Genomic DNA, 27,142 nt, shown 5'->3' on the forward strand with positions numbered 1-27,142 from the left:
CAGCAGGAACTGAACATTATTACACTGGCTTTGTTCAGAAAGCTAGGCTGGGCCGAGGTTACAGCAGGCCTACTTCATTCAAGTCCCTTGGCTTGGAAATGAGGCTGGATTTTCAACAAAAGTGGAGAGTTGAAATCAGCCTGAGGCTTTAATTCAGTGCATATTTTCATTTGAACTTTGGAGTTACCTCGTGTGCATCAGAAGGGTACAACTCATTGCTTACCTTCCACAGAAGATTCCTCTTCAGAGAGTCTCAACATTTCTAAGATGTCGTTAAAGCCATAATCTGTCACTTTTAGTACAAAACGCCCATCTACCACACAGTTTCGAGACTTTAGCCTCCCATGAACAAACTCTCTGTGGTGTAAGTACTTCATGCCCTGTAGATGACACAACAGGATTTATTTAGCAACTCATTTAACTATTTTGTGCTTTTAACACCAATTTCTGAGATTGTTAATGGCATGAGCTATTATGATCCAGAACTCAGCTTTCTTCTCTTCTATGCAGGCAAAGTAAACCTTTGACAACATGAGTCAGTTTTCAGATCCCTTGGAGCTCTAAAATTTTATGCTTTGGTGAAGAATGTTATCTTGTGTGTGCAGAGAATTCTGTGTTACTAGGAGATTTATTAACATTTCAGATACAGAATGGATCCATATACATATAATTGCCAGGAATTTGGAGATTTTGATTTTCCCCAAAAGTTCTAACCCACTCTCACCCATTATTGGCAAGAATGGAAACTGGGACAAACTTGTGCATGGGCAATTTGGCAACAGCTATCAAAATTTAAACTGTGTGTACCCTATGATCCAGGGGTTCTACCTCTCCTCCAGAGAAATGCTTGCATGTATACACGAAGAGACAAAGATAAGAATGCTTGTTGTAGCTTTGCTTTTATAATAGTATATAATTGGAAATGCACTAAATATCAATAAGGAACTGGCTAGAGTGTGGTACATTCACACTAGGGAATATTCTGCAGCACTTAAAAAGAATAAGATCGATCTGTATGTAGCTGACATAGAAACAACTCTAATCCATAAAGTAAGTGAAATATAGTAATTACAGAACTATGTGACAGCATGTATATTTAACAAACAAAAAATCATCTATAATGCATATAAATACACATGAAATTAATTACAAGGTGGGTTGCCAAATTGTTAGCAGTAGTTAACTTTGAGGGGGAGTATGAAGAAAGAGGGTTGAGTAAATGTGAGTATTTTTCCAATATATGTCATTTGAGTTTTACACTTAATATATTATTTTTGTAATTAAAAATAGGCAACCAGAAAGAAGAAAGCTGTCTAGTGCTGATCTCTGCACTTGCTTGGCAGCCTTCATGTGGTATTCAAATGTGACCAGGACTCTCGTTCAGATGGATTTATTCATTCTGCATATACATACATTTATATTCTAGTACAGTCATTTCAGAACTTTGTTTGCTGAGTGTCCTTTTAAGTATCTGGCTCTTTTGCAGTGTGACACCCCTTTGTACTTGGAATTTTTTTCACCCTGTGCTCTTGGATAGTCTGCACTCTTCAGTACTTCTGAGTAGAGTCTACAGTGGGCAAGATTCCCCCCCATGTTGTCTAACGGTTGCTTTTCATTCATCATGGCCTTGAGAGGATTGTCATATAGAGGTTTCTCCCTTAACTCACTGGGCTTAGCTTACAGTGTGAGCAGAAAAAGTACTAGAATAAGAATCAGGAGATTTGGATTTTATTATCAGCTCTGCCACCTAATAGTTGGCTGAGAAATATTTATTGAGTACCTACTATGTGTGCCAGACACTCTAAAACAATGTGTACTTCATTTAGCCTCCCTGAGCCTCTGTAAAAGAGGCTAATCACACCCATCTTAAAGGGAATTGGCATAACAGAATGTCTTTCCTTTTCAAGGGCCCTGAAAAAGGATTAGGCTAGCAGAAAAAGGTCAAGACTATGATCAATATGCAGGAAGCCCAAAAAGTCATTGAGTATGCAGATCAGCCCTGTAAAAAATGCACATATACACAATTTGCACATTATTCCATGGTGTTCATGGGATCCCCAGAAGCTCCTCCATGGGACTCATCTATGAACCCTACCTTGGCTGTCAGGAATCTTTGGCTCAGAGAATAAAGGTGATGCCTGATAGATCCACTGGTCTTTTGGTTTTCCAGTGGCACTGAGTTCCACATACACAGCCATGGTATGTAAAGACCTGTCACCTAGTTCTAGACTGAGCCACCATTTAGAAGGGTGAAAACTAGGAGGTAGGGCTAAGTAGCACCAAATAATCTGGGAATGAGCACTTTCCCACATCCACAAAGCAGAGAAATTGGATGAAAGAAAGGATGGCTTAAGGCAGAAGAGTGCTTAATGGCAACAGGAAGTAAAGAAAAATCTGGACCTCAAACTGGGGAGAGGACAGGCAAACCTTTTCCGTATCTGTATCATATAACAGATATGGACAAAAGGACTGTGAGAAGGGTGGTGGGGGCAAAACTTGGGAAGGAAAGTGATATGGTTTGGCTGGGACCCCACCCACATCTCAACTTGAATGGTATCTTCCAGAATTCCCATGTGTTGTGGGAGGGACCCAGGAGGATGTAATTGAATCATGGGGGCTGGTCTTTTCCATGCTATTCTCATGATAGTGAATAAGTCTCACGAGATCTGATGAGTTTATCAAAGGTTTCCACTTTTGCCTCTTCCTCATCTTCTCTTCTTGCTGCCATGTAAGAAGTGCCTTTTGCCTCCCATCATGAATCTGAGGCCTCCACAGCCATGTGCAACTATAAGTCCAATTAAACCTCTTTTTTATTCCCAGTCTTGGGTATGTCTTTATCAGCAGCATGAAAATGGATTAATATAGTAAGTTGGTACTGGGAGTGGGGCATTGCTGAAAAGATACTCGAAAATGTGGAAGCAACTTTGGAACTAGGTAACAGCCAGTAGCTGGAACAGTTTGGAGGGCTCAGAAGAAGACAGGAAAATGTGGGGAAGTTTGGACTCTCCTAGAGACTTGTTGAATGGCTTTGACAAAAAATGCTGATAGTGAGATGAACAATAAGGTCCAGGCTGAGGTGGTCTCAGATGGAGATGAGTAACTTGTTGGGAACTGGAGCAAAGGTGACTCTTGTTATGTTTTAGCAAAGACATTGGTGGCATTTTGCCCCTGCCCTAGAGATTTGTGGAACTTTGAACTTGAGAGAGATGATTTAGGGTATCTGGCAGAAGAAATTTCTAAGCAGCAAAGCATTCAAAAGGTGACTTGGGTGCTGTTAAAAGCATTCTGTTTTAAAAGGGAAACAGAGCATAAAAGTTTAGAAAATTTGCAGCCCGACAATGCAGTAGAAAAGCAAAACCTATTTTTTGAGGAGAAATTCAAGCTGGCTGCAGAAATCTGCATGAGTAGCAAGAAGCCTAATGTTAATCCACAAGACCATGGGGAACATGTCCCCAGGCCACATCAGAGACCTTCATGGCAGCCCCTCCCATCACAGGCCTGGAGGCCCAGGAGGAAAAAGTGGTTTCGTGGGCTGGGCCCAGGGTCCCCATGCTGTGTGCAGCCTAGGGACTTGGTTCCCTGTGTCCCAGCTGCTCCAACCATGGCTGAAAGGGGCCAACGTAAAGCTTGGGCTGTGGCTTCAGAGGGCGGAAGCCCCAAGCCTTGGCAGCTTCCATGTGGTGTTGAGCCTGCAGGTGCACAGAAGTCAGGAACTGAGGTTTGGGAACCTCCGCCTAGATTTCAGATGTATGGGAATGCCTGAATGCCCAGGCAAAAGTTTGCTGCAGGAGCAGGACCCTCATGGAGAACCTCTGCTAGGGCACTGAGGAAGGGAAATGTGGGGTCAGAGCCCCCACACAGAATCCCTACTGGGGCACTGCCTAGTGGAGCTGTGAGAAGAGGGCCACCATCCTCCAGATCCACTGACAGCTTGCACTGTGCACCTGGAAAAGCCACAGACACTCAATGCCAGCCCATGAAAGCAGCCAGAAGGGAGGCTGTACCCTGCAAAGCCACAGGGGCAGAGCTGCCCAAGACCATGTGAACCCACTTCTTGCATCAGCGTGACCTGGATGTGAGACCTGGAGTCAAAGGAGATCATTTTGGAGCTGTAAAATATGACTGCCCCACTGATTTCGGACTTGCATGGGCCCTGTAACCCCTTGGTATTGGCCAATTTTTCCCATTTAGAACAGCTGTATTTACCCAATACCTGTACCCCATTGTATCTAGGAAGTAACTAGCTTGCTTTTGATTTTGCAGGCTCATAGGCAGAAAGGATTTGCCTTGTCTCAGATGACACTTTGTACTGTGGACTTTTGGGTTAATGCTGAAATGAGTTAAGACTTTGTGGGACTATTGGGAAGGCATGATTGGTATTGAAATGTGAGGACACGAGATTTGGAGGGGCCAGGGGTGGAATGATGTGGTTTGGCTGTGTCCCCACCCAAATCTCAACTCGAATTGTATCTCCCAGAATTCCCACGTGTTGTGGGATGGACCCAGGGGGAGATAATTGAATCGTGAGGGCTGGTATTTTCTGTGCTATTCTCATGATAGTGAATAAGTCTCATGAGATCTGATGGGGTTGGCAGGGGTTTCCACTTTTGCTTCTTCCTCGTTTTCTCTTGCCACCACCATATAAGAAGTGGCTTTCACCTCCTGCAATGATTCTGAGGCCTCCCTAGCCATGAGGAACTGTAGGTCCAATTAAACATCTTTTTCTTCCCAGTCTCAGGTATGTCTTTATCAGCAGCATGAAAATGGACTAATACAGAAAGTAAGGAGTGAAATGATCACAACAATCTGAGGAACATAAAATATCCCAAAACATTAAAGTTCTAATCTACAGAGAAAATCCAAGATTTCCTCAGTCTTCCCATTAACCTTTATGAGATCCAGCAGGAGTGATGATTTAAACATCCAGTCGAGTTTCACATCTTGATTTGTCAGTATGTCTTCTAGGCTCCCTCGGGAACAGAATTCTGTTACAATGGCAAACATCCCCAAATCATAGAAGAAACCCAATAAAGGGTTAATATTCTCATGACGCAAGTCCTTCATCTGGAAATGAGAGAGAAAAATGAGAGTCACAGCTGTCCTGTCTCAAATGGGGACCAGAGTTGAGGGCACATAACCTTCTCTTGACCCTTCTTATGATTGGTTGTGTGGTTGACAGAATTTTGACTCCCATGATCTCCAACCCCTAGTGTTACTCCTGTGATTGTGTTTTGCTATACAACAAAAAGGAGATTATCAGGGTGAGCCTAATCTAACTAATCACATGATCCCATAAAAGCAAAAGAAGAGTGCAGAAGATAAATCAGAGAGATTCAAAATATGAGGACTCAACAGACCATTGTTGGCTTTGAAGATGGGGGAAGGAGGCTATAAGTCAAAGAATGTGGGCAGCCTCTAGAAGCTGGTAACCACCCTCAGCTGACACCCAGCAAGAAAGCAGGGACCTCAACTAATATGGTTTTGCTGTGTCCCCACCCAAATCTCACCTTGAATTGTAGTTCCCATGATTCCCACATATTGTGAGAGGGACCCACTAGGAGGTAATTGAATCATGGGCGCAGGTCTTTCCCATGCTGTTCTCATGATAGTGAATAAGTTTCACGAGATCTGATGGTTTTATAAAGGGGAGTTCCCCTGCCCACGTCCTCTTGCCTGCCACCACGTAAAACGTGTCTTGCTTCCCCTTCACCCTCCACTATGATTGTGAGCCCTCTCCAGCCATGTGGATCTGTGAGTTCATTAAACTTCTTTCCTTTATAAATTACCCAGTCTCAGGTGTGTCTTTATTAGCAGCATAATAACGGACTAATACATCGATCCTATGACCCCACTAAACTGAATTCTGCAGGCAACCTGAAGGAACCTAGAAATGGTTCCCCCTCACCCCAGCCCTGCCCCCTGACACAGGTCTCCAGATAAGAGCACAGTGCAACTGACACCTTGACTTCAGAGTTTTGAGATGCCAAGCAAGACACCCAGCTGAGTCGGCATTGACTGCTGATGTACAGAACTATGGGATAATAAATTAGTGATGTTTTACGCCACTAAGTTTGCTCTAATTTGTTACAGCAGCAGTAGAAAACAAATTCAATGGCCAAAGGGGAAAATTTCAGAGAGGGATCTCTTTTAGCATAATTATAAGTGAAACTGAAGCTGCAGATTTCTCCCTGATTCCTTTGGGACTTTCTGGAATGGAGCTCAGTGGCTCAAGAGGACTAAAGAGAGATGATACAGTAAAATGTAGAATAGGTTGTCTTTCTATGAATACTCATCTACCTAGCATCTATTAAAATAGTTTCCCCTATATAAATATCAGGCCAGAGCTTATACAATTTTTTTCAGAAGAAACATTTAGAATTTTGGCCACACTTTCTCTTTGCATTCATTCATTTTATTTCACTAATGTGAGAAGCATTTAGTGCATGTTCACAACATCCAAGACACTGGAATGCATGCTAGAGAAAAAGAGACAAACAAGATAAAATCACTGTCCCGAAAAAGCTCACATTCAATGAAGGGTGATAGGCAAGTAATCCAACAATTGTATTTCACTGTGAAATGTGTTCTGAAAAATGGGGGCATGGGATGCTGTAAGAGCTCAAATGTTAAGTATCTAATTCACCCTAGGGTAGTCAGAGAAGGCTTCCCTAAGGAGGTAATATGTGGACTCTCTCAAAGGACAATGAAGAGTTGATCAGGTGACGATGACATGATGAGAGGGGTTGAGAGTGATAGCACATTATGTGGAGAAAACCACAACAGGTTTAGGGTGGCCACAATGGAGTGTAAGGAAGAGAATATTAAATACCAGACTGGAGAAATGGACAGGAGCCATATCCCATGAGACTTTACGAACCATGCTATGGAATTTGAAATTTATATTGTGGGCATTCAATAATTATCATTTATTATTATTACTATTTAAATGAGGGATGAGAGAGGGGAAAAAAGACTCCATGATCACTCCCAGATTTCTACTTGGATACCTGGGTAGACAGTGGTGCTACATATTAATATAGGGAATTCAGGGATGAGGTAATAGTGGATATGCTGGTGCCCCACCCATATGCCTTTAACCATGCATCCCCCAACTGCTGTGAATGTTGACTGATAACTCATAGTTACTCCATTTTCAAAAAAAAAAAAAAAACTGTCCTAGAGCCCAAATTAATGGTGAGCCACCTTACCTGAGAGGTTAGGTCCCACCCACAGGCCTCAGGCAATAATTTACTCACTGAGGACAGTACAAAAGTACAGCTTCCTAGCCTCAAGGTAAGAGTCATGGTATAAGGAGGAGCCAAGATGGCCGAATAGGAACAGCTCCGGTCTACAGCTCCCAGCGTGAGCGAGGCAGAAGACGGGTGATTTCTGCATTTCCATCTGAGGTACCGTGTTCATCTCACTAGGGAGTGCCAGACAGTGGGCGCAGGTCAGTGGGTGAGCACACCGTGCGCCAGCCGAAGCAGGGGCAAGGCATTGCCTCACTCGGGAAGTGCAAGGGGTCAGGGAGTTCCCTTTCCAGGGGTGACAGACGGCACCTGGAAAATCGGGCCACTCCCACCCGAATACTGTGCTTTTCCGACAGGCTTAGGAAACGGTGCCCCAGGAGAGTATAGCCCGCACCTGGCTCACAGGGTCCTACGCCCACGGAGTCTCGCTGATTGCTAGCACAGCAGTCTGAGATCAAACAGCAAGTCGGCAGCGAGGCTGGGGGAGGGGCGCCCGCCATTGCCCAGGCTCGCTTAGGTAAACAAAGCAGCCTGGAAGCTTGAACTGGGTGGAGCCCACCACAGCTCAAGGAGGCCTGCCTGCCTCTGTAGGCTCCACCTCTGGGGGCAGGGCACAGACCAACAAAAAGACAGCAGTAACCTCTGCAGACTTAAATGTCCCTGTCTGACAGCTGTGAGGAGAGCAGTGGTTCTCCCAGCACGCAGCTGGAGATCTGAGAACGGGCTGACTGCCTCCTCAAGTGGGTCCCTGACCCCTGACCCCTGAGCAGCCTAACTGGGAGGCACCCCCCAGCAGGGGCAGACTGACACCTCACACGGCCGGCCAGGTACTCCAACAGACCTGCAGCTGAGGGTTCTGTCTGTTAGAAGGAAAACTAACAGAAAGGACATCCACACCAAAAACCCATCTGTACATCACCATCATCAAAGACTAAAAGTAGATAAAACCACAAAGATGGGGAAAAAACAGAGCAGAAAAACTGGAAACTCTAAAAAGCAGAGTACCTCTCCTCCTCCAAAGGAACGCAGTTCCTCACCAGCAACGGAACAAAGCTGGACGGAGAATGACTTTGACGAGCTGAGAGAAGAAGGCTTCAGACGATCAAATTACTCCGAGCTACGGGAGGATATTCAAACCAAAGGCAAAGAAGTTGAAAACTTTGAAAAAAATTTAGAAGAATGTATAACTAGAATAACCAATACAGAGAAGTGCTTAAAGGAGCTGATGGAGCTGAAAACCAAGGCTCGAGAACTACGTGAAGAATGCAGAAGCCTCAGGAGCCGATGCGATGAAATGGAAGAAAGGGTATCAGCCCTGGAAGATGAAATGAATGAAATGAAGCGAAAAGGGAAGTTTAGAGAAAAAAGAATAAAAAGAAATGAGCAAAGCCTCCAAGAAATGTGGGACTATGTGAAAAGACCAAATCTACGTCTGATTGGTGTACCTGAAAGTGACGGGGAGAATGGAAACAAGTTGGAAAACACTCTGCAGGATATTATCCAGGAGAACTTCCCCAATCTAGCAAGGCAGGCCAACATTCAGATTCAGGAAATACAGAGAACGCCAAAAAGATACTCCTCGAGAAGAGCAACTCCAAGACACATAATTGTCAGATTCACCAAAGTTGAAATGAAGGAAAAAATGTTAAGGGCAGCCAGAGAGAAAGGTCGGGTTACGCACAAAGGGAAGCCCATCAGACTAACAGCTGATCTCTCGGCAGAAACCCTACAAGCCAGAAGAGAGTGGGGGCCAATATTCAACATTCTTAAAGAAAAGAATTTTCAACCCAGAATTTCATATCCTGCCAAACTAAGCTTCATAAGTGAAGGAGAAATAAAATACTTTACAGACAAGCAAATGCCGAGAGATTTTGTCACCACCAGGCTTGCCCTAAAAGAGCTCCTGAAGGAAGCGCTAAACATGGAAAGGCACAACCGGTACCAGCCACTGCAAAATCATACCGAAACGTAAAGACCATCGAGACTAGGAAGAGACTGCATCAACTAATGAGCAAAATATCCAGCTAACATCATAATGACAGGATCAAATTCACACATAACAATATTAACTTTAAATGTAAATGGACTAAATGCTCCAATTAAAAGACACAGACTGGCAAATTGGATAAAGACTCAAGACCCATCAGTGTGCTGTATTCAGGAAACCCATCTCACGTGCAGAGACACACATAGGCTCAAAATAAAAAGATGGAGGAAGATCTACCAAGCAAATGGAAAACAAAAAAAGGCAGGGGTTGCAATCCTAGTCTCTGATAAAACAGACTTTAAACCAACAAAGATCAAAAGAGACAAAGAAGGCCATTACATAATGGTAAAGGGATTAATTCAACAAGAAGAGCTAACTATCCTAAATATATATGCACCCAATACAGGAGCACCTAGATTCATAAAGCAAGTCCTGAGTGACCTACAAAGAGACTTAGACTCCCACACATTAATAATGGGAGACTTTAACACCCCACTGTCAACATTAGACAGATCAACGAGACAGAAAGTCAACAAGGATACCCAGGAATTGAACTCAGCTCTGCACCAAGCGGACCTAATAGACATCTACAGAACTCTCCACCCCAAATCAACAGAATATACATTTTTTTCAGCACCACACCACACCTATTCCAAAATTGACCATATAATTGGAAGTAAAGCTCTCCTCAATAAATGTAAAAGAACAGAAATTGTAACAAACTACTGTCTCTCAGATCACAGTGCAATCAAGCTAGAACTCAGGATTAAGAATCTCACTCAAAACCGCTCAACTACATGGAAACTGAACAACCTGCTCCTGAATGACTACTGGTTACATAACGAAATGAAGGCAGAAATAAAGATGTTCTTTGAAACCAACGAGAACCAAGACACAACATACCAGAATCTCTGGGATGCATTCAAAGCAGTGTGTAGAGGGAAATTTATAGCACTAAATGCCCATAAGAGAAAGCAGGAAAGATCCAAAATTGACACCCTAACATCACAATTAAAAGAACTAGAAAAGCAAGAGCAAACACATTCAAAAGCTAGCAGAAGGCAAGAAATAACTAAAATCAGAGCAGAACTGAAGGAAATAGAGACACAAAAAACCCTTCAAAAAATCAATGAATCCAGGAGCTGGTTTTTTGAAAGGATCAACAAAATTGATAGACTGCTAGCAAGATTAATAAAGAAAAAAAGAGAGAAGAATCAAATAGATGCAATAAAAAATGATAAAGGGGATATCACCACCGATCCCACAGAAATACAAACTACCATCAGAGAATACTATAAACACCTCTATGCAAATAAACTAGAAAATCTAGAAGAAATGGATAAATTCCTCAACACATACACCCTCCCAAGACTAAACCAGGAAGAAGTTGAATCTCTGAATAGACCAATAACAGGAGCTGAAATTGTGGCAATAATCAATAGCTTACCAACCAAAAAAAGTCCAGGACCAGATGGGTTCACAGCCGAATTCTACCAGAGGTACAAGGAGGATCTGGTACCATTCCTTCTGAAACTATTCCAATCAATAGAAAAAGAGGGAATCCTCCCTAACTCATTTTATGAGGCCAGCATCATCCTGATACCAAAGCCTGGCAGAGACACAACAAAAAAAGAGAATTTTAGACCAATATCCTTGATGAACATTGATGAAAAAATCCTCAATAAAATACTGGCAAACAGAATCCAGCAGCACATCAAAAAGCTTATCCACCATGATCAAGTGGGCTTCATCCCTGGGATGCAAGGCTGGTTCAATATACGCAAATCAATAAATGTAATCCAGCATATAAACAGAACCAAAGACAAAAACCACATGATTATCTCAATAGATGCAGAAAAGGCCTTTGACAAAATTCAACAACCCTTCATGCTAAAAACTCTCAATAAATTAGGAATTGATGGGACGTATCTCAAAATGATAAGAGCTATTTATGACAAACCCACAGCCAATATCATACTGAATGGGCAAAAACTGGAAGCATTCCCTTTGAAAACTGGCACAAGACAGGGATGCCCTCTCTCACCACTTCTATTCAACATAGTGTTGGAAGTTCTGGCCAGGGCAATTAGGCAAGAGAAGGAAATCAAGGGTATTCAATTAGGAAAAGAGGAAGTCAAATTGTCCCTGTTTGCAGATGACATGATAGTATATCTAGAAAACCCCATTGTCTCAGCCCAAAATCTCCTTCAGCTGATAAGCAACTTCAGCAAAGTCTCAGGATACAAAATCAATGTACAAAAATCACAAGCATTCTTATACATCAATAACAGACAAACAGAGAGCCAAATCATGAGTGAACTCCCATTCACAATTGCTTCAAAGAGAATAAAATACCTAGGAATCCAACTTACAAGGGATGTGAAAGACCTCTTCAAGGAGAACTACAAACCACTGCTCAAGGAAATAAAAGAGGATACAAACAAATGGAAGAACATGCCATGCTCATGGGTAGGAAGAATCAATATCATGAAAATGGCCATCCTTCCCAAGGTAATTTACAGATTCAATGCCATCCCCATCAAGCTACCAATGACTTTCTTCACAGAATTGGAAAAAACTACTTAAAAGTTCATATGGAACCAAAAAAGAGCCCGCATCGCCAAGTCAATCCTAAGCCAAAAGAACAAAGCTGGAGGCATCACACTACCTGACTTCAAACTATACTACAAGGCTACAGTAACCAAAACAGCATGGTACTGGTACCAAAACAGAGATATAGATCAATGGAACAGAACAGAGCCGTCAGAAATAATGCCACATATCTACAAGTATCTGATCTTTGACAAACCTGAGAAAAACAAGAAATGGGGAAAGGATTCCCTATTTAATAAATGGTGCTGGGAAAACTGGCTAGCCATATGTAGAAAGCTGAAACTGGATCCCTTCCTTACACCTTATACAAAAATCAATTCAAGATGGATTAAAGACTTAAACGTTAGACCTAAAACCATAAAAACCCTAGAAGAAAACCTAGGCATTACCATTCAGGACATAGGCATGGGCAAGGACTTCATGTCTAAAACACCAAAAGCAATGGCAACAAAAGCCAAAATTGACAAATGGGATCTCATTAAACTAAAGAGCTTCTGCACAGCAAAGGAAACTACCATCAGAGTGAACAGGCAACCTACAAAATGGGAGAAAATTTTCGCAACCTACTCATCTGACAAAGGGCTAATATCCAGAATCTACAATGAACTCCAACAAATTTACAAGAAAAAAACAAACAACCCCATCAAAAAGTGGGCGAAGGACATGAACAGACACTTCTCAAAAGAAGACATTTATGCAGCCAAAAAACACATGAAAAAATGCTCACCATCACTGGCCATCAGAGAAATGCAAATCAAAACCACAATGAGATACCATCTCACACCAGTTAGAATGGCAATCATTAAAAAGTCAGGAAACAACAGGTGCTGGAGAGGATGTGGAGAAATCGGAACACTTTTACACTGTTGGTGGGACTGTAAACTAGTTCAACCCTTGTGGAAGTCAGTGTGGCGATTCCTCAGGGATCTAGAACTAGAAATTCCATTCGACCCAGCCATCCCATTACTGGGTATATACCCAAAGGACTATAAATCATGCTGCTATAAAGACACATGCACACGTATGTTTATTGCGGCATTATTCACAATAGCAAAGACTTGGAACCAACCCAAATGTCCAACAATGATAGACTGGATTAAGAAAATGTGGCACATATACACCATGGAATACTATGCAGCCATAAAAAATGATGAGTTCATGTCCTTTGCAGAGACATGGATGAAATTGGAAATCATCATTCTCAGTAAACTATCGCAAGAACAAAAAACTAAACACCACATATTCCCACTCATAGGTGGGAATTGAACAATGAGAACACTTGGACACAGGAAGGGGAACATCACACTTCGGGGACTGTTGTGGGGTGGGGGGAGGGGGGAAGGATAGCATTGGGAGATATACCTAATGCTAGATGACGAGTTGGTGGGTGCAGCGCACCAGCATGGCACATGTATACATATGTAACTTACCTGCACATTGCGCACATGTACCATAAAACTTAAAGTATAATAATAATAATAATAATAATAAAAGAAAAAAAAAGAAATTAAAAAAAAAAAAGATTCATGGTATAACTTGTGCTCCAGCATTTCCCCATAAGATCATACTGTTGCTAGTTTCCAGCTGAAATCAAATACTTGCTTAACTTTTACCCTGTCCTATCCTACTTCCCTCACTCTTTACCTGAAAGCATTTTCTCCATAAATAATTTGAACAAGAATTTCCATCTCAGGCTCAGATTTTGGGGAATCTAACCTAAGACAGATGGAAAAGCACATTTGGTGGTGGAAAGGCTGATAAATTCAGTTGGAGACATATTGAGAATGAGGTACCTACAGAACATCAAGGGGGAACTATTGTAAAGACAGTTGTATATTCAGGGTTTGAAGCTCAGGAATGAGTTCTGACCAGTACAAATACATGTGGGAATTGTAAGCAATTAAATTTTAGGTAAAATCAGTGGGAACAAATGAGATTACCCAAGGAAAGTATAAAGAAAAAGAGAAAAAGGAAAAAGCAGCATTTGAAGGGTGGGAAAAGGAAGAACAGCCTGCAATAATAAGACTTAGAAGAAAGGCCAGGAAGTAGAGAAAAGCCTATTTAAAACCATATTGTTAAAACCACAGGATTAGTTTCAGGAAAGTGAGAAAAATGCCTGCCAGAAAGAATTTCAGGAAAGTGTGATAAATACCAGAGAGGTCAGGTAAGATGAAGAAAAGTGTCTGGTGAATTTCACCATTAAAATTTATTAATTACAGAAACTTACAACATGTTTACACAGATATGTATATCTATATCTATCTAAATAGATAGAGAGATAGGCTTAGAATGGTAACAGTGTACATGAACAGCAAAAGGTAGATCTGAGATGTATTTTGGAGCTATAAATCACGTGACTTCTTGTGTGGGGAGGGAAGGAAAGAATGAAACAAAGAATTACTCTATTTTGAACACTGAACTGATGGTGGGCCATCTATTGAGATGAATTACACTATAGGACTTAGAATATGAGCTTGCTTCTTAGAATATGATCCAAGCAAAGGTTAAATTATCCCTGGTGGGAATGTCAGCTATTGACCACCAAGGTTGCCTTCTAAGCATAAGAGCCTGGCACCCATGACAATTCTCTTCATCCACTGCAACCTAAACCAGTTAAGGTGGACAGAAACTCAGCCCACAAACAGCAAAATAGGCATTGCTCCTAAAGTTCTATTTTCTTATGAAGCAAGCAGCCAAAGCTACTGGGCTCTGGAACTCTGTTGGAAGAAAAAGTAAAAAGTTGTCATATTCAATGCTGCTAGCTGTTCAACACAAATGTATTTTCTCTTCTTCTTGGGCAGAGAGCTAATCCATGTTTTCCAGTCTTTCTTGGGCCTAAGTGTAGCCATATGACTGAATTCCAAGCAATGGAATAGAAGAGGAACCGATATATGCCCCTTCCTCTAGGCAATAAAATGGGAGAGGAAGTGATATGTGTCATTTCTAGGCTAAGGCTTTTATACCCTCTTCCATATTATTTTCCCACTTCTATGGATGAATGCAGATGATGACACGGCCCTAAGACATAGCAGAGCCGTGAGATGGTTATAGCTTGGGTCCCTGAGTCATGATATTGGAAGAGAGTCACCTGCCAACAGTACAAGAATATCCACCTTGTGCTGTTATTTGGGTGAAAATTAAACTTCTGCTGTGTTTGAGACATTACATATTTGAAGGTCTATTTGTTAAAACATCTAGCATTACACTAATGGTACTAGCATGGGAATAATTCTGTCTAGATCTTTGATAGATCTTTATAGGCATCCATCCTCAGCTGTAACCAATAGAGAAGATCCCATATAAGGAACAGGTAGATGCCTACATGCAGTCGTGTCCTACCAAGATTCTGGACAACCCCAGGATGCAGAGAAAGTTTGCAACATCAGCTTTAGCAAGATGAGCATTTACGGGGTAGACATATACTTTACTTCTTCCATAATACCTATCTGGCTGGCTACCATCAAATGTTTAAGAGTTGAATGTGTCCTGTCTCTCAAGGATTTTGTTAGCTTCATATTTGACATGACATCTTTTTTTTTTTTTTTTGAGACAGAGTCTCGTTCTGTCACCTAGGTTGGAGTGCAGTGGCGCAATCTCTGCTCTCTGCAACCTCCGCCTCCCGGGTTCAAGCGATTCTCCTGCCTCAGCCTCCTGAGTAGCTGGGATTACAGGTGCACACCACCACACCCAGCTAATTTTTCATATTTGTGGTAGAGACGGGGTTTCACCATGTTGGCCAGGCTGGTCTCGAACTCCTAACCTCAAGTGATCCACTCGCCTTAGACTCCCAAAGTGTGACATGACACCTTTAAGCATACAGCCACCAGAGACATCTGCTCCTAAGTCAAATACTGACCTAAGTTATCTGAAAGACTCCTTCACCCACTTGAAAAAAGTTCCTAGGATGTCATAACACCAGAATTAATCTCTACTTGTCCCTCTTCCGCAGCAGCTGAAATCCCATCCTAGAGGTGGGTATGTATACCTTTATGAAAATGTCATTCTCCACATAAGTGCTCACCCGCAGCTATATCAGCAACAATTGCTGTCTATATTGACAAGAAAATTTTCTTTTTTTTTTTTTTTTTTAGGCAGAGTCTCGCTCTTGCTCTGTCGCCTAGGCTGGAGTGCAGTGGCGCGATCTCAGCTCACTGCCACAACCACCTCCCAGTTCAAGTGATTCTTGTGTGTCAGCCTCCCAAATAGCTGGGATTACCGGTGCATGCCACCATGCCCAACTAATTTTTGTGTTTTTAGTAGAGACAGGGTTTCACCATCTTGGCCAGGCTGGTCTCGAACTCCTGACCTCAGGTGAGCCACCCACCTCGGCCTCCCAAAGTGCTGGGATTACAGGCACGAGACACTGTGCCTGGCCTCGACAAGAAAACGTTCTACCTCCATGAGTTAATTGGTGATTCATGTCTGTTTCCTGCATTTCTCTTTATTTTTATTTTGTTGTAAAGAGCTATTGTTCAAGACCTCCTATTGCTGTATCAACCTACCCACTATCTAACACCCAGAAGTCAATGGTCATATAGAACACACTAACCAGGTACTAGTGAAAGACTTCTGATCCTATATTTCCCACTAGCAATATTTTATTCATTTAACAAACTTTTTTAGTACCTATTATTTGCCAGTCCCTGAGAGATAGACTGGGGACAAATGATGAACAAAATGTTACATGGTTTCTGACCTCTTGTTTTAACCAGATGATTACACAATGATACATAATTTGTGACTCTGACAAGTCCTATGGAGGAGAGTTACATAATGTGAGTATGTATAATTGGGGCTTTGACCAATCAGAGAAGTTGGGACAGGGTTCATGAGAAGTAAGAATCGATCTGGGAGTTAAAAGATGAGTGGATTAAACCATGCAAAGAAGGGAAGGAAAAGTATTTCAGGGGTTGTAATAGAACAGGTAAAGGCTTTGTGCTGGGAGCATATCACAACCCAAACACTAAGTAAAAGCCAGTGTGCCTTAAGCAGAGCGGTTGAGGGAAATATGATGGTGATATAAGACTGAAGAAACAGGGAAGAGCCAGATTATACAGAATCTAATAGGTCATTTTAAGTAGCTATTTATTTATATTAAAAATGATTATAGGGACATTGAATACCAAGTAGGGTGTAGTAGGTTATGGCAGACCACCATTCCTGATGCTACAGCTTTTAACAACTAGAAAAATTGAAAAAATATATTAAAAAAAAAAAAAAAACACTGGGGACATGTAGGTGCAAAAAAAGAATCTAAAATTCAAAGATGTAAGAGCCCTTCTAAGATAACCAGGCTGTTGTCAGCCATTTTCTTCCCTGAGGACACTTGCTGATTTCTAGCACAAGCCAAAGATTGGGCTTAGCCTAACAGAAAGAATTTGCTAGGAAAATACAAAAACTGGTAATGCTTTTGGCAATTGTAGAAGACTGGTATCACCATTAATAAATTTCAGGAGACCTAAATGTGAGCTAGTTTTCTCCCCACAGCATATTTTCTGAGTCTGGGGGCTATAGAGGAGACTAGAAAGCTTCTGTAAAATTGTTTGAGATCTTCTGTAGTTTCCAAATATTTAGGAGACAAAGTCTCACTGAAGAAATAGGGCTTGCAACAGACATTCGGTTGGTGTCTTCCTCAAGAAATTTGCCAAATTTGGAAGCAGCATGGATTGAGAGTACAGGAAAAAGGTTATGAAGTACAGTCTGAATATCCCAATCTTTCAAAGTGGAGGAGAGAGACTTGTAGACTCTTGGAAGGATACGCCTGAGAAACAGTAGAATTAGTGGTGGACTGAGTCTAACCAAAACTGCAACACAGCTTCAATCCAGCTCAATCTTTGACTCAATTAATGTGATTAGTTCCTTACCCAATCTACCTAACAAATGAAAAGAGAAAAATCCTTACTGGTAGAAATTATGACCTGGAGCTTCTACCATTTATTTACATAAAATATCTAGCATAAAATAAAAAACATTAGATATTTGGGAATGCATAACAAAGTCAGAAGGCAATTGAACAATGTCTTTGAATACTCAGTAGACAAAGAAACCTATGAAATATGAATCAAATATTCTAAAAACCATTTGAAGACAGTGGAGAGTGACTGAAAGCAGAAATGGAGGTAGAACTATATTTGAAAGACAACTAAAATGAGTAAAATTTGGGTTTACCTCCAAGAACAAAAAAATAGTTCTTTGGAGCAACACCACAGAATCCAGAGTTTCTAAAATGTATTATTCATAATATTCAGTAATGAACCAAAAAGCCTTAGATGTACAAAGAAATAGAAAAAATGTGACTCATACTCAAGGGAAAAAAAGGTCAATAGAAATTAATCCCAAAATGACACAGATCTTGCGATTAGCAGAAAAGGCCTTTAACACAGATTTTATAAATATATTTGAAGATTTAAAGGAAAATATATGCAAAATGAATATATGGGTATAGAACATGGCAGAGAAAAAGAAACTATAAATATGAACCAATTGGAAATTACATAGCTGGAAAATATAATAACTGAAGTAAAAAAATTTGCTAGGTGGGCTTAGGAAATGACATAAGAGTAATGAACTTGAGGAGAGATCAATAAAAAATACCCAGTCTGAAAAACAGAGGGAAAAAGGATAAGTGGGACAATATCAAACAGACTAACACATAGGTAACTTGAGTTCTAGAAGGATATAAAGAAAATGCGGCAAAACAATTTTTTTTAGAAATAGTGGTCAAAACCTTTGTGAATTTAGTAAAAGACATCAACTTAAAATTCTAAGGAGCTCACTGAACTCCAAACAGAATAAACACAAAGAAAATGCCCTACATATATCATATTCAAACTCCTACAATCCAAAGATGAACTTAAAGATCTCAGAAGTTCGGTGACCCACCAAAGAGATTAAATACAAAGAAAGCAATACCTAGACATTTAACAGTCAAAACCCTGAAATATGAAAATAAACTTTTGAAGGTAGTCAGAGAAAAACAGTACACACTACATTACAAAGAAATGAATAATGGCTGACTTCTCATCAGAAACAAAGAAATGCAAAAAAAAAAAAAAAAAAAACCAATGAAACGAAATCTTTAATATGCCAAAAGAAAATAAACACAGATGTCAACTCATAATTCTGTACCAAACAAAAGTGTCATTCAAAATTGAAGACATTATCAAATAGATGAAAACTGAGAAAATTCGTCATCAGCAGGCCTGCAATACAAGTAATGCCTAAGGGGAGGATCTTCAGGTTGAAGAGAAAAGATGCTAAATGGTAACTTGGCTCTATTAGGAGATAATTAAAGTTATCAGAAATAGTAAATATGTTGATAAATATAACAGAATATATTTTTATTTCATTCTCTTCATTTCTATGAAATGCATATGAATGTTTAAAACAAATTTTAACACTATATTATATGGTTCACAATAAATGTAGGTATATATATGATAACAATAGCGCAAAGAATAGTAGGCTAGTAAATGGGACACTGCTGTTACAAATTTCCTATGTTTTAGGTAAAGAAGTGGAATATTAATTCTAAGAAGATTATGATAAATTCAAGATGCATTTAAGCAATTCCTAGGACAGTCACTAAAAAGTGCAAAAATGTATCGCTAAAATGCCAATAGGAAACAAAATGGAATATATGAAAAACACTTTTATCCCAAAGGAAAGCAAGAAAACAGAAACAAAGGAACAAACAGAGACACAGATGAGTCAAATAGAGAACATATAGCAAAATAGATGACAAGAAATCCAACTATATCAATAAGTGCCTTAAATGTAAGTAGCCTAAACATTTCGATTAGAAGACAGATTGCAGAATGGGGAGATAAAAAGCAAGAACCAAATGCCTTCTCCCTAAATAAGATGAACATTAATCCAAAGACACAAATGCATTGAAAGAAAAAGTACAGAAAAAGTAAATCATGCAAAAACTAATCAGAAAGCTAAATTGGCTATGTTATTATTGGACAAAATAGAAATCAAGAAAATAAGTATTATCAGACATAAAGAGAGACATTTCATAATGATAAAATAATCAAGACATAATAATAAAATGTATATGTGCAAAGATGTGCTGGATCATAAGAAGAATATTTTGCATATTTCTTACCATCTCTGTGTTCAGTGACATCACATGGGTAGCCCCAGATTAGTTACAATGGAGGTACTTACAGCACAGAAATCAGAAAATGCTCCAAATTAGGGATCTTTTTCAGAAAGCCTGTTGTTAAACATTTACTAGCACACCAATATGTATGTACTTAATAATAGAACTTCAATGCACCTGAAGAAAACACTCACAGAATTAGAAAATAGGAAAATTTTACGGTAATTGATGAAACATATTGACAAAAATGCAGTAAGGATATAGAAGATCTGAATCACACTATCAACCATCTTGACCTAATTGATATTGATAGGACTCTATACCAAACAACTGTACAATATGCATTAATTTCAAATGTATGTGGAATGTTCACTAACACAGACCACATGCTTGGCTATGGCCAATGTTTTTGATAAATTTCAAGATTAAATTTGCAGATAATATTCTTTGACCACAACAGAATTAAATGAGAAATCTATTAATTATGATATCTAGAAGGGCCACAAACATCTGGTAATTAAGCATATATTTCAAAATAATACATGGGTCAAAAAAGAATAATGAAATCATAATTACTTCAAGCTGAAAAGTCAATGAAAATATAACATATAAAATTTTGTGGGAAGCAGCTACAGCAGAGCTTAAATGTAAATATGTTGCTTAAATTAAAAAGAAAGAATGTTAAAAAAATAAGAATGAATAAACCAAAAATAGGCAGAAAGAAGGAAATAATAACAATAAGAGCAGATAAAAATAGAAAACAGCCAAAATGTAGAGAAAATTAACAAAATCAAAACATTGTTCTTTAAAACAAAGTAATAAATTTAATAAATCTCTAAGAAGACTGATCAAGACAAAAAGAAAAAGAAAAAATTATTAATATCTAGAATGAAAGTTATGGTATCACTACAGATCATACAGATATCAGTAAGATGATAAAGGAATTTTTAAACAACTTTATGCTAATAAAGTCAATAACAAATTTGACATTTCTTGAAAAACACAACTTATTAAACTTGGCACAATATGAAATAATAATCCTAACAGCCCTATATTTAGCAAAGAAATTGAATTTGTTTTCAAAAACATCCCCACAAAGAAAATCCAAGGACCAAATGATTTTATTGATGAAATTTATTAAAAATTTTAATAAATAATACCAGTCTTACACAAACTCTCAGAAAAAGGCAAAGACTTCCAAACTTGTTTTATGAAGCCAAAAATAACCCTGACCAAACATTAAAAGTATAGACTAATTCTTCTTAAAAACATAGATGCAAAAATTATTTTAAAAGATTAGCAAATATCGTCTAGCAAGATATTAAAATGATAATATATCATGACCAACTGGAATTCATCCCAGGGATATTAGGATGTGCTTAATATTTCTTTTAAAAACTATGTAATTCACCATGTTAACAGAATAAAAGAGCAAAACCATTGAATAATTGCAATAGGTAGCAATATAAATATAAAACCTCTTTATGATTAAAAGAATCATAGAAACTCAGAAATGTGAAAAACTTTCAGGTAACATCAAACCTAAAAATAAAACATTGATTCCTTTTCCTCTAAGGCCAGGAACAAGGCAAAGATGTCTGCTCTTACCATTTCTACTCAACGTGTATAATAGCATCAAAACTTTGATAAGAAAAAATAAAGAAAACTTAAATAAATGGTGACATATACCACATTAATGGACTGAAAGACCAGTATTATTAAGATGTCCATTTTACCTAAATGTCTCTATAAATTCATTGCAATCCCCATCAAAAATTACAGAAAGCCTTGTGGAAGTAATAGACAGGCTGATTTCAAAATTTATTTTAAATTTAAAGAATTTACAATGTCCCAAACAATCTTGAAAAAAAAAGTTAGAGGCTTACACCACTTGACTTTAGGAGGTACTCTATAGTTATGATAACCAAGGGAGTGTGATATTGGCATTATGGTTACACTAATGAGTGAAGGAAACAGAACAGAGACTCCAAAAATATATGCACACATATATGGTCAGTTAATTTTTCACCAAGTTACAACATTAATTCAATGGAAAGCTTTTTAAAAACAATTGTTACTGGAACCCTGGGTATCTATATGCAAAAAATGAACCTTGATCATTGTCTCAGTCTCTACACAAAAAGTAATTCAAAATGGATGATAGGCCTAAACCCAGAATCTTGGACTAGACAAGGATTTCTTAGGCCACCAAAAAAAAAAAAAAAAAAAAAAGAAGAAGAAGAAAAAGAAAGAGAGAGGGGGAGGGAGGGAGGGGGAGAGAGAGAGAGAAAGAGAAAGAAAGAATAAAGAAAAGAAAAGAAAAGAAAAAGAAAGAAAGAAAAGGAAGAAAGAGAGAGAGAAAGACAAAGAGAAACAAAGTAGGAGGGACAAAGGGGGAGGACAAAGGGAGAAGGAGAGGGAAAGGGAGGGGAGTTGGAGGGGAAAATAAAATGATAAATTGGACAATTGGACTTCCTTGAAACTAAAATGTTGCTCAACAGAAGACATCATAGACAAGCCACAAATTGAGAAAAATAATTACAAAATAAATAGTTCAGCAAAGGCTATTCAGGATATATAAAGAATGTCTGTAATTTAAAAACAAAAATACAAAAAAGTCCCAATGTTTAAGAATGGGCAAAAACTTGAACAGGCTCTTCACACAAGAAGATATACAAGTGAATTGTAAACACATTAAAAGGGTGCTCAAAAACTTTAGTCATCAAGAAAATGCAAATTAAAGTATAAGATACCATTTCACACACATAGAAAGGCAAATATCAAAAAGACAAATGTTAAGAATTTAGAGCAACTGGAATATTTCCGATGGGAATGTAAAATGTCAAAACCGATTTGGAGAACAGTTTGGATGTTTCACATAAAGTTACACATACAACTACTCTATGACCCAGTTCTATTCTTATGTATCTACTCAAGAGAAGTGAAAATATATGTTCACAAAAGACATATATAAAAATCTTTATAGTTTTCTATGAAAAGATGGCCAACACCACCAATTAATAGAGAAATGAAAATCAAAGCCTCTAGGAGATATCACCTTAACCCCATTATGATGGCTACAGAAAATAAGTGTTGGCAAAGATGTGCAGAAATTGGAACACTTGTGCACTGTTGGTGGGATTGTAAAATGGTGCAACTGCTATGGAAAACAGTATGAAAGTTTATAAAAATATTAAAAATAGAGCCATCATATTAGCCAGCAATCTTACTTCCAGATATATGTACAAAAGAATTGATGGCACAGTCTCAAAGCGGTATTTCTACACCCATGTTCCTAGGAGCACTATTCACGTTAGCCAAGAGGTGGATGTAACCCAAACATTTAACAATGAACAAATGGATAACATACAATGGACTATTACTCAGCCTTAAAAAGGAAGGAAATCCTGTCACATGCTACAACATGAATGAACCTTGAGGACATTATGCCAAGTGAAATAAGACAGTCACAAAAACACAAATACTATATGATTACACTTACATGAGATATCTAAAGTAGTCAAATTCATAGGAACAGAAAGAGTGGTAGTTACCAGGGGCTGTTGGAAATAGAAAAGGGGAGATTTTCAAGATCAGATTTGCAAGATGAAAAAGCTTAAGATTTGCAAGATGAAAAAGTTCTGGAGATATGTTTCACAACAATCTGAATATGCTTAACACTACTGAAATGTATACTTAAAAATGGTTAAGATGGTAAATTTTATGTTATGTGATTTTTTTTTACCATAATGAAAAATGTTTATAATTGCCTTATTCATAAAATTGTCAAAAAAAAACTCTTCTAAAAAATTAGAATCAAGCCAAATGTTCAACAGGAGAATGATAAACAAATTGTGATATAGTCATAAAACAAAATACAACTAGGCAATTTAAAAAGTGACCTACAGGTATATGCAAAATCATACGTTAATCTTAAAAAGCATTGTGCTGACAGAAAGAAGACAGGCACAAGATACTGTATCATTCCATTTACATAAAATCAAAGAACAGAAAAAAATACTAATTTATTTTAATAGATATCAGAATAGTGATTGCCTATGGAATAGGAGAAATTACTGAAAAGGAGGACAAATGAACTTTCTGGTGTAATGAACATATTAGTAACTTTTTTGGAGAATGGTTACATAGATACATGCAATTGTCAAAATTCATTGAACAGAACATCTAGCATGTGTACATTTTATTTTATGTTAATTATACCTGAATAGAAAACATATTTTATAAACATAATGAAACATTATGCTAAGTTAAATGAGTGAGTCACAAAATGACAAATACTGTATGATTCTACTTATATAGGATATACGAAGTAGTGAAAATTCATAGAAAAAGAAAATAGAATGGTGTTTACCAGGAACTTCAAGAAGAAGGAAATGGAGAGTTGTTTAATGGGTACAGAGATTCAGTTTTTCAAGGTGAAAAAGTTCCAGAGATATGTTGTACAACAATGTGAATATACTTAACACTACTTAACTGTACACTTTAAGGTGGTAAATTTTATGTCTTTTTAGCACAATTAAAAATAAAAAACACTATGAGATAACCTCATCAAGTCACTAGAATGACTAAAATTAAATTAACTGACAACATCAAATATTGGCAATGATGTAGACCAAAGGGAATTCTCATAACTTGTTTGCAGGAAAGTAAAATGAGAAAATATTTCACAGTGTGTTATAGAGTTAAGTGTATACTATTCTTTAACCTAGAAATTCCCTTCCTGGTATTTCTAGGAGAAATTCTCGAGAGAAATTCAAATATGTGTCCATAAAAAGACTGGTTCAAGAATATCCATTGCACTTATATTGACAATAGCCAAAATTGCAATCAACCCAAATGTCCATCAGCAGGAAAATGGATAATTAAATTGTGCTATATTTATGCAATGGAATACTACTTAGCAATAAAAAGGAACAAGCTACTTATACATGGATGAATATCACAGTCTTTCTGTTGTCTGTTTCCACTTATATGATGTTTTAGAACAAGCAAAATTAATGCAAGTTAAACAAACAAACAGAAAAACAGAACTGTGGTTGCCTCTGGTTTTCGGTGAACACAAATTTACTAAGGGACACAAGTGAAATTTTGGAGAGAAGGGAATGTTTTATATCAGGGTCAGCAATCTTTTTCTATAAAACTACAGATAATAAATAACTTGGACTTTGCAGATAATACATGGTTTCTGTTGTTGTTTTATTTTTTCATGACACTTTTTAAAATGTAGAAAATATTCTTTGCTTCCAGTCTGTAAAAACAGGCTATGGGCCATAGTTTGCTAATCCCTATTTTATATCATGATAGAAGTCTAGATTGTATGGGTATGTCCTTTTATCAAAATTATAGAGAAATGATATGGGCATTTCAATGTTTGTAACTGTACCTAAAAATACAGAATTAAAAATTAATAATAACCACCACCAAATTAGGGATGTGAGAAATGGGTGAAGGTATAGATGAAAAAATATAGGATAATGATGATTGTTGAAGGTGAGTTTTGGACACATAAATGTCATACTATTTGTTTATTTTGCATATGTTTCTTCTTTTCCTTTTTTTTTTTTGTTTTGGTAGCAATGGGGTCTCTTTATGTTGCCCAGGCTGGTCTCCATCTCCTGGGCTCAACTTATCATCCTGCCTCAGTCTCCCAAAGTGCTGGGATTACAAAAAGTGGTTTTTATTAAAAAAAAGAAAAATTTATGGGTGGTAGATGAAGCAGTGCTTAGAGGAGGTTTTCTAGCTGTAGGTGACTAAATTAGAAAATAAGAAAGGTTAAAATCAACCATCAAAGCTTCCCACTCAGAAAACTAGTAAAAGAGCAACAAATTAAATACAAAGTAAGTAGAAGGAAGGAAAAAATAAAAATATAAATCAATGGGACAGAAAGCAGGCATACAATAGAGAACAATCAACAAAGTTCAAAGTTGATATTTGGAAAAGATGAATAGAATTAATAATCCTCTAGCAATGCTGATTAAGAAAAAAACATAAATTATCAGTATCAGGAATGAAACGGAGAACATCATTACAGATCCTAAGGATATCTAAAAGATAGCTTGAGCATATTACATACAACTTTGTGCCAATAAGTTTGATAACATATATGAAATGAACAACTTCCTTTAAAGCCATAAATTACCAAAACTGGCACAAGAAGAAACAGAAAGTTTGAATAGTCCAGTATCTATTAAAGAAATTGAATCTATTATTTGAAATCGCCACACAAAGGAAAGAACAATAGGAATCTATTAAAGAGATTTAAGCAGAGAAGTGATAAAATAAGACTCAATTTTGAAAAGAGTAGTTTGCAATGTGAAGAATGGATTTGAGAGTGGATGTGATTAAAATACTTAAAAGACAATTGTAAGGTGCCAGGGGTTAGGGGGAGAGAGGTGTGAATAGGTGGAGCACAGAGGTTTTTAGGGGACTGAAACTATTCTGTATGTTGCTATAATGGTGAATACATGCCATTATACATTTGTCAAAACTCGCAAGATATATAACACCAAGAGTTTACTCCAATGTAAACTATGGACTTTGGGTGATAATGATGTGTCAGTGTAAGTTCATGATTATAATCAGTGAGCCACCCTGTTAATAGTGGGAGAGGCTGTGCATGGGTGGGGACAGGAGATACATGGGAACTCTCTGTGCTTTCTGCTCAATTTCCTGTGAACCCAAAACAGTTCCAAAAAATTAAGTCTAGATGTTGGCGTGGATGTAGTGAACAGGGAACACATTTTTTTTTTTTTTTTTTGAGATGGAGTTTCACTCTTGTCACCCAGGCTGGAGTTCAATGGCATGATTTTGGCTCCCTGCAACCTCTACCACCTGGGTTCAAGCAATTCTCCTGCCTCAGCCTCCAGAGTAGCTGGGATTACAGATGCCCACAACCACACTCGGCTACTTTTTGTATTTTTAGTAGAGACAGGGTTTCACCATGTTGGCCAGGCTGGTCTCGAACTCCTGACCTCAGGTGATCCACCTGCCTCGGGCTCCCAAAGTACTGGGATTACAGGCATGAGCCATCACGCCCGGCTGAAGAGGGAACACTTCTACACTGCTAGTGGGAATGTAAACTAGTACAACTACTACGGAAAACAGTGTGGAGATTTCTTAAAGAACTAAGAGTAGAACTACCATTTGATTCAGTTTTCAATCCCA

The 27,142-nt window shown here is 38.3% G+C and overlaps 1 protein-coding gene across 2 annotated transcripts in view; it reads right to left on the minus strand.

Annotated features, from left to right (window-relative positions):
* The window catches only part of GUCY2F (guanylate cyclase 2F, retinal), a 115,048-nt gene that overhangs the window by 33,196 nt on the left and 54,710 nt on the right, over positions 1-27,142 (minus strand). For both annotated transcript variants that reach the window (XM_002832020.4, XM_054544957.1), the window contains 2 exons: positions 4,888-5,064; positions 224-380 (listed from right to left, as the gene is read on the minus strand). In XM_002832020.4, the coding sequence (XP_002832066.3) occupies positions 224-380; positions 4,888-5,064 (334 nt within the window). The remainder of the gene's footprint in view (positions 1-223; positions 381-4,887; positions 5,065-27,142) is intronic.

Source organism: Pongo abelii, chromosome X, assembly GCF_028885655.2.
Source record: "Pongo abelii isolate AG06213 chromosome X, NHGRI_mPonAbe1-v2.0_pri, whole genome shotgun sequence".
NCBI classification, from domain to species: Eukaryota; Metazoa; Chordata; class Mammalia; order Primates; family Hominidae; genus Pongo; species Pongo abelii.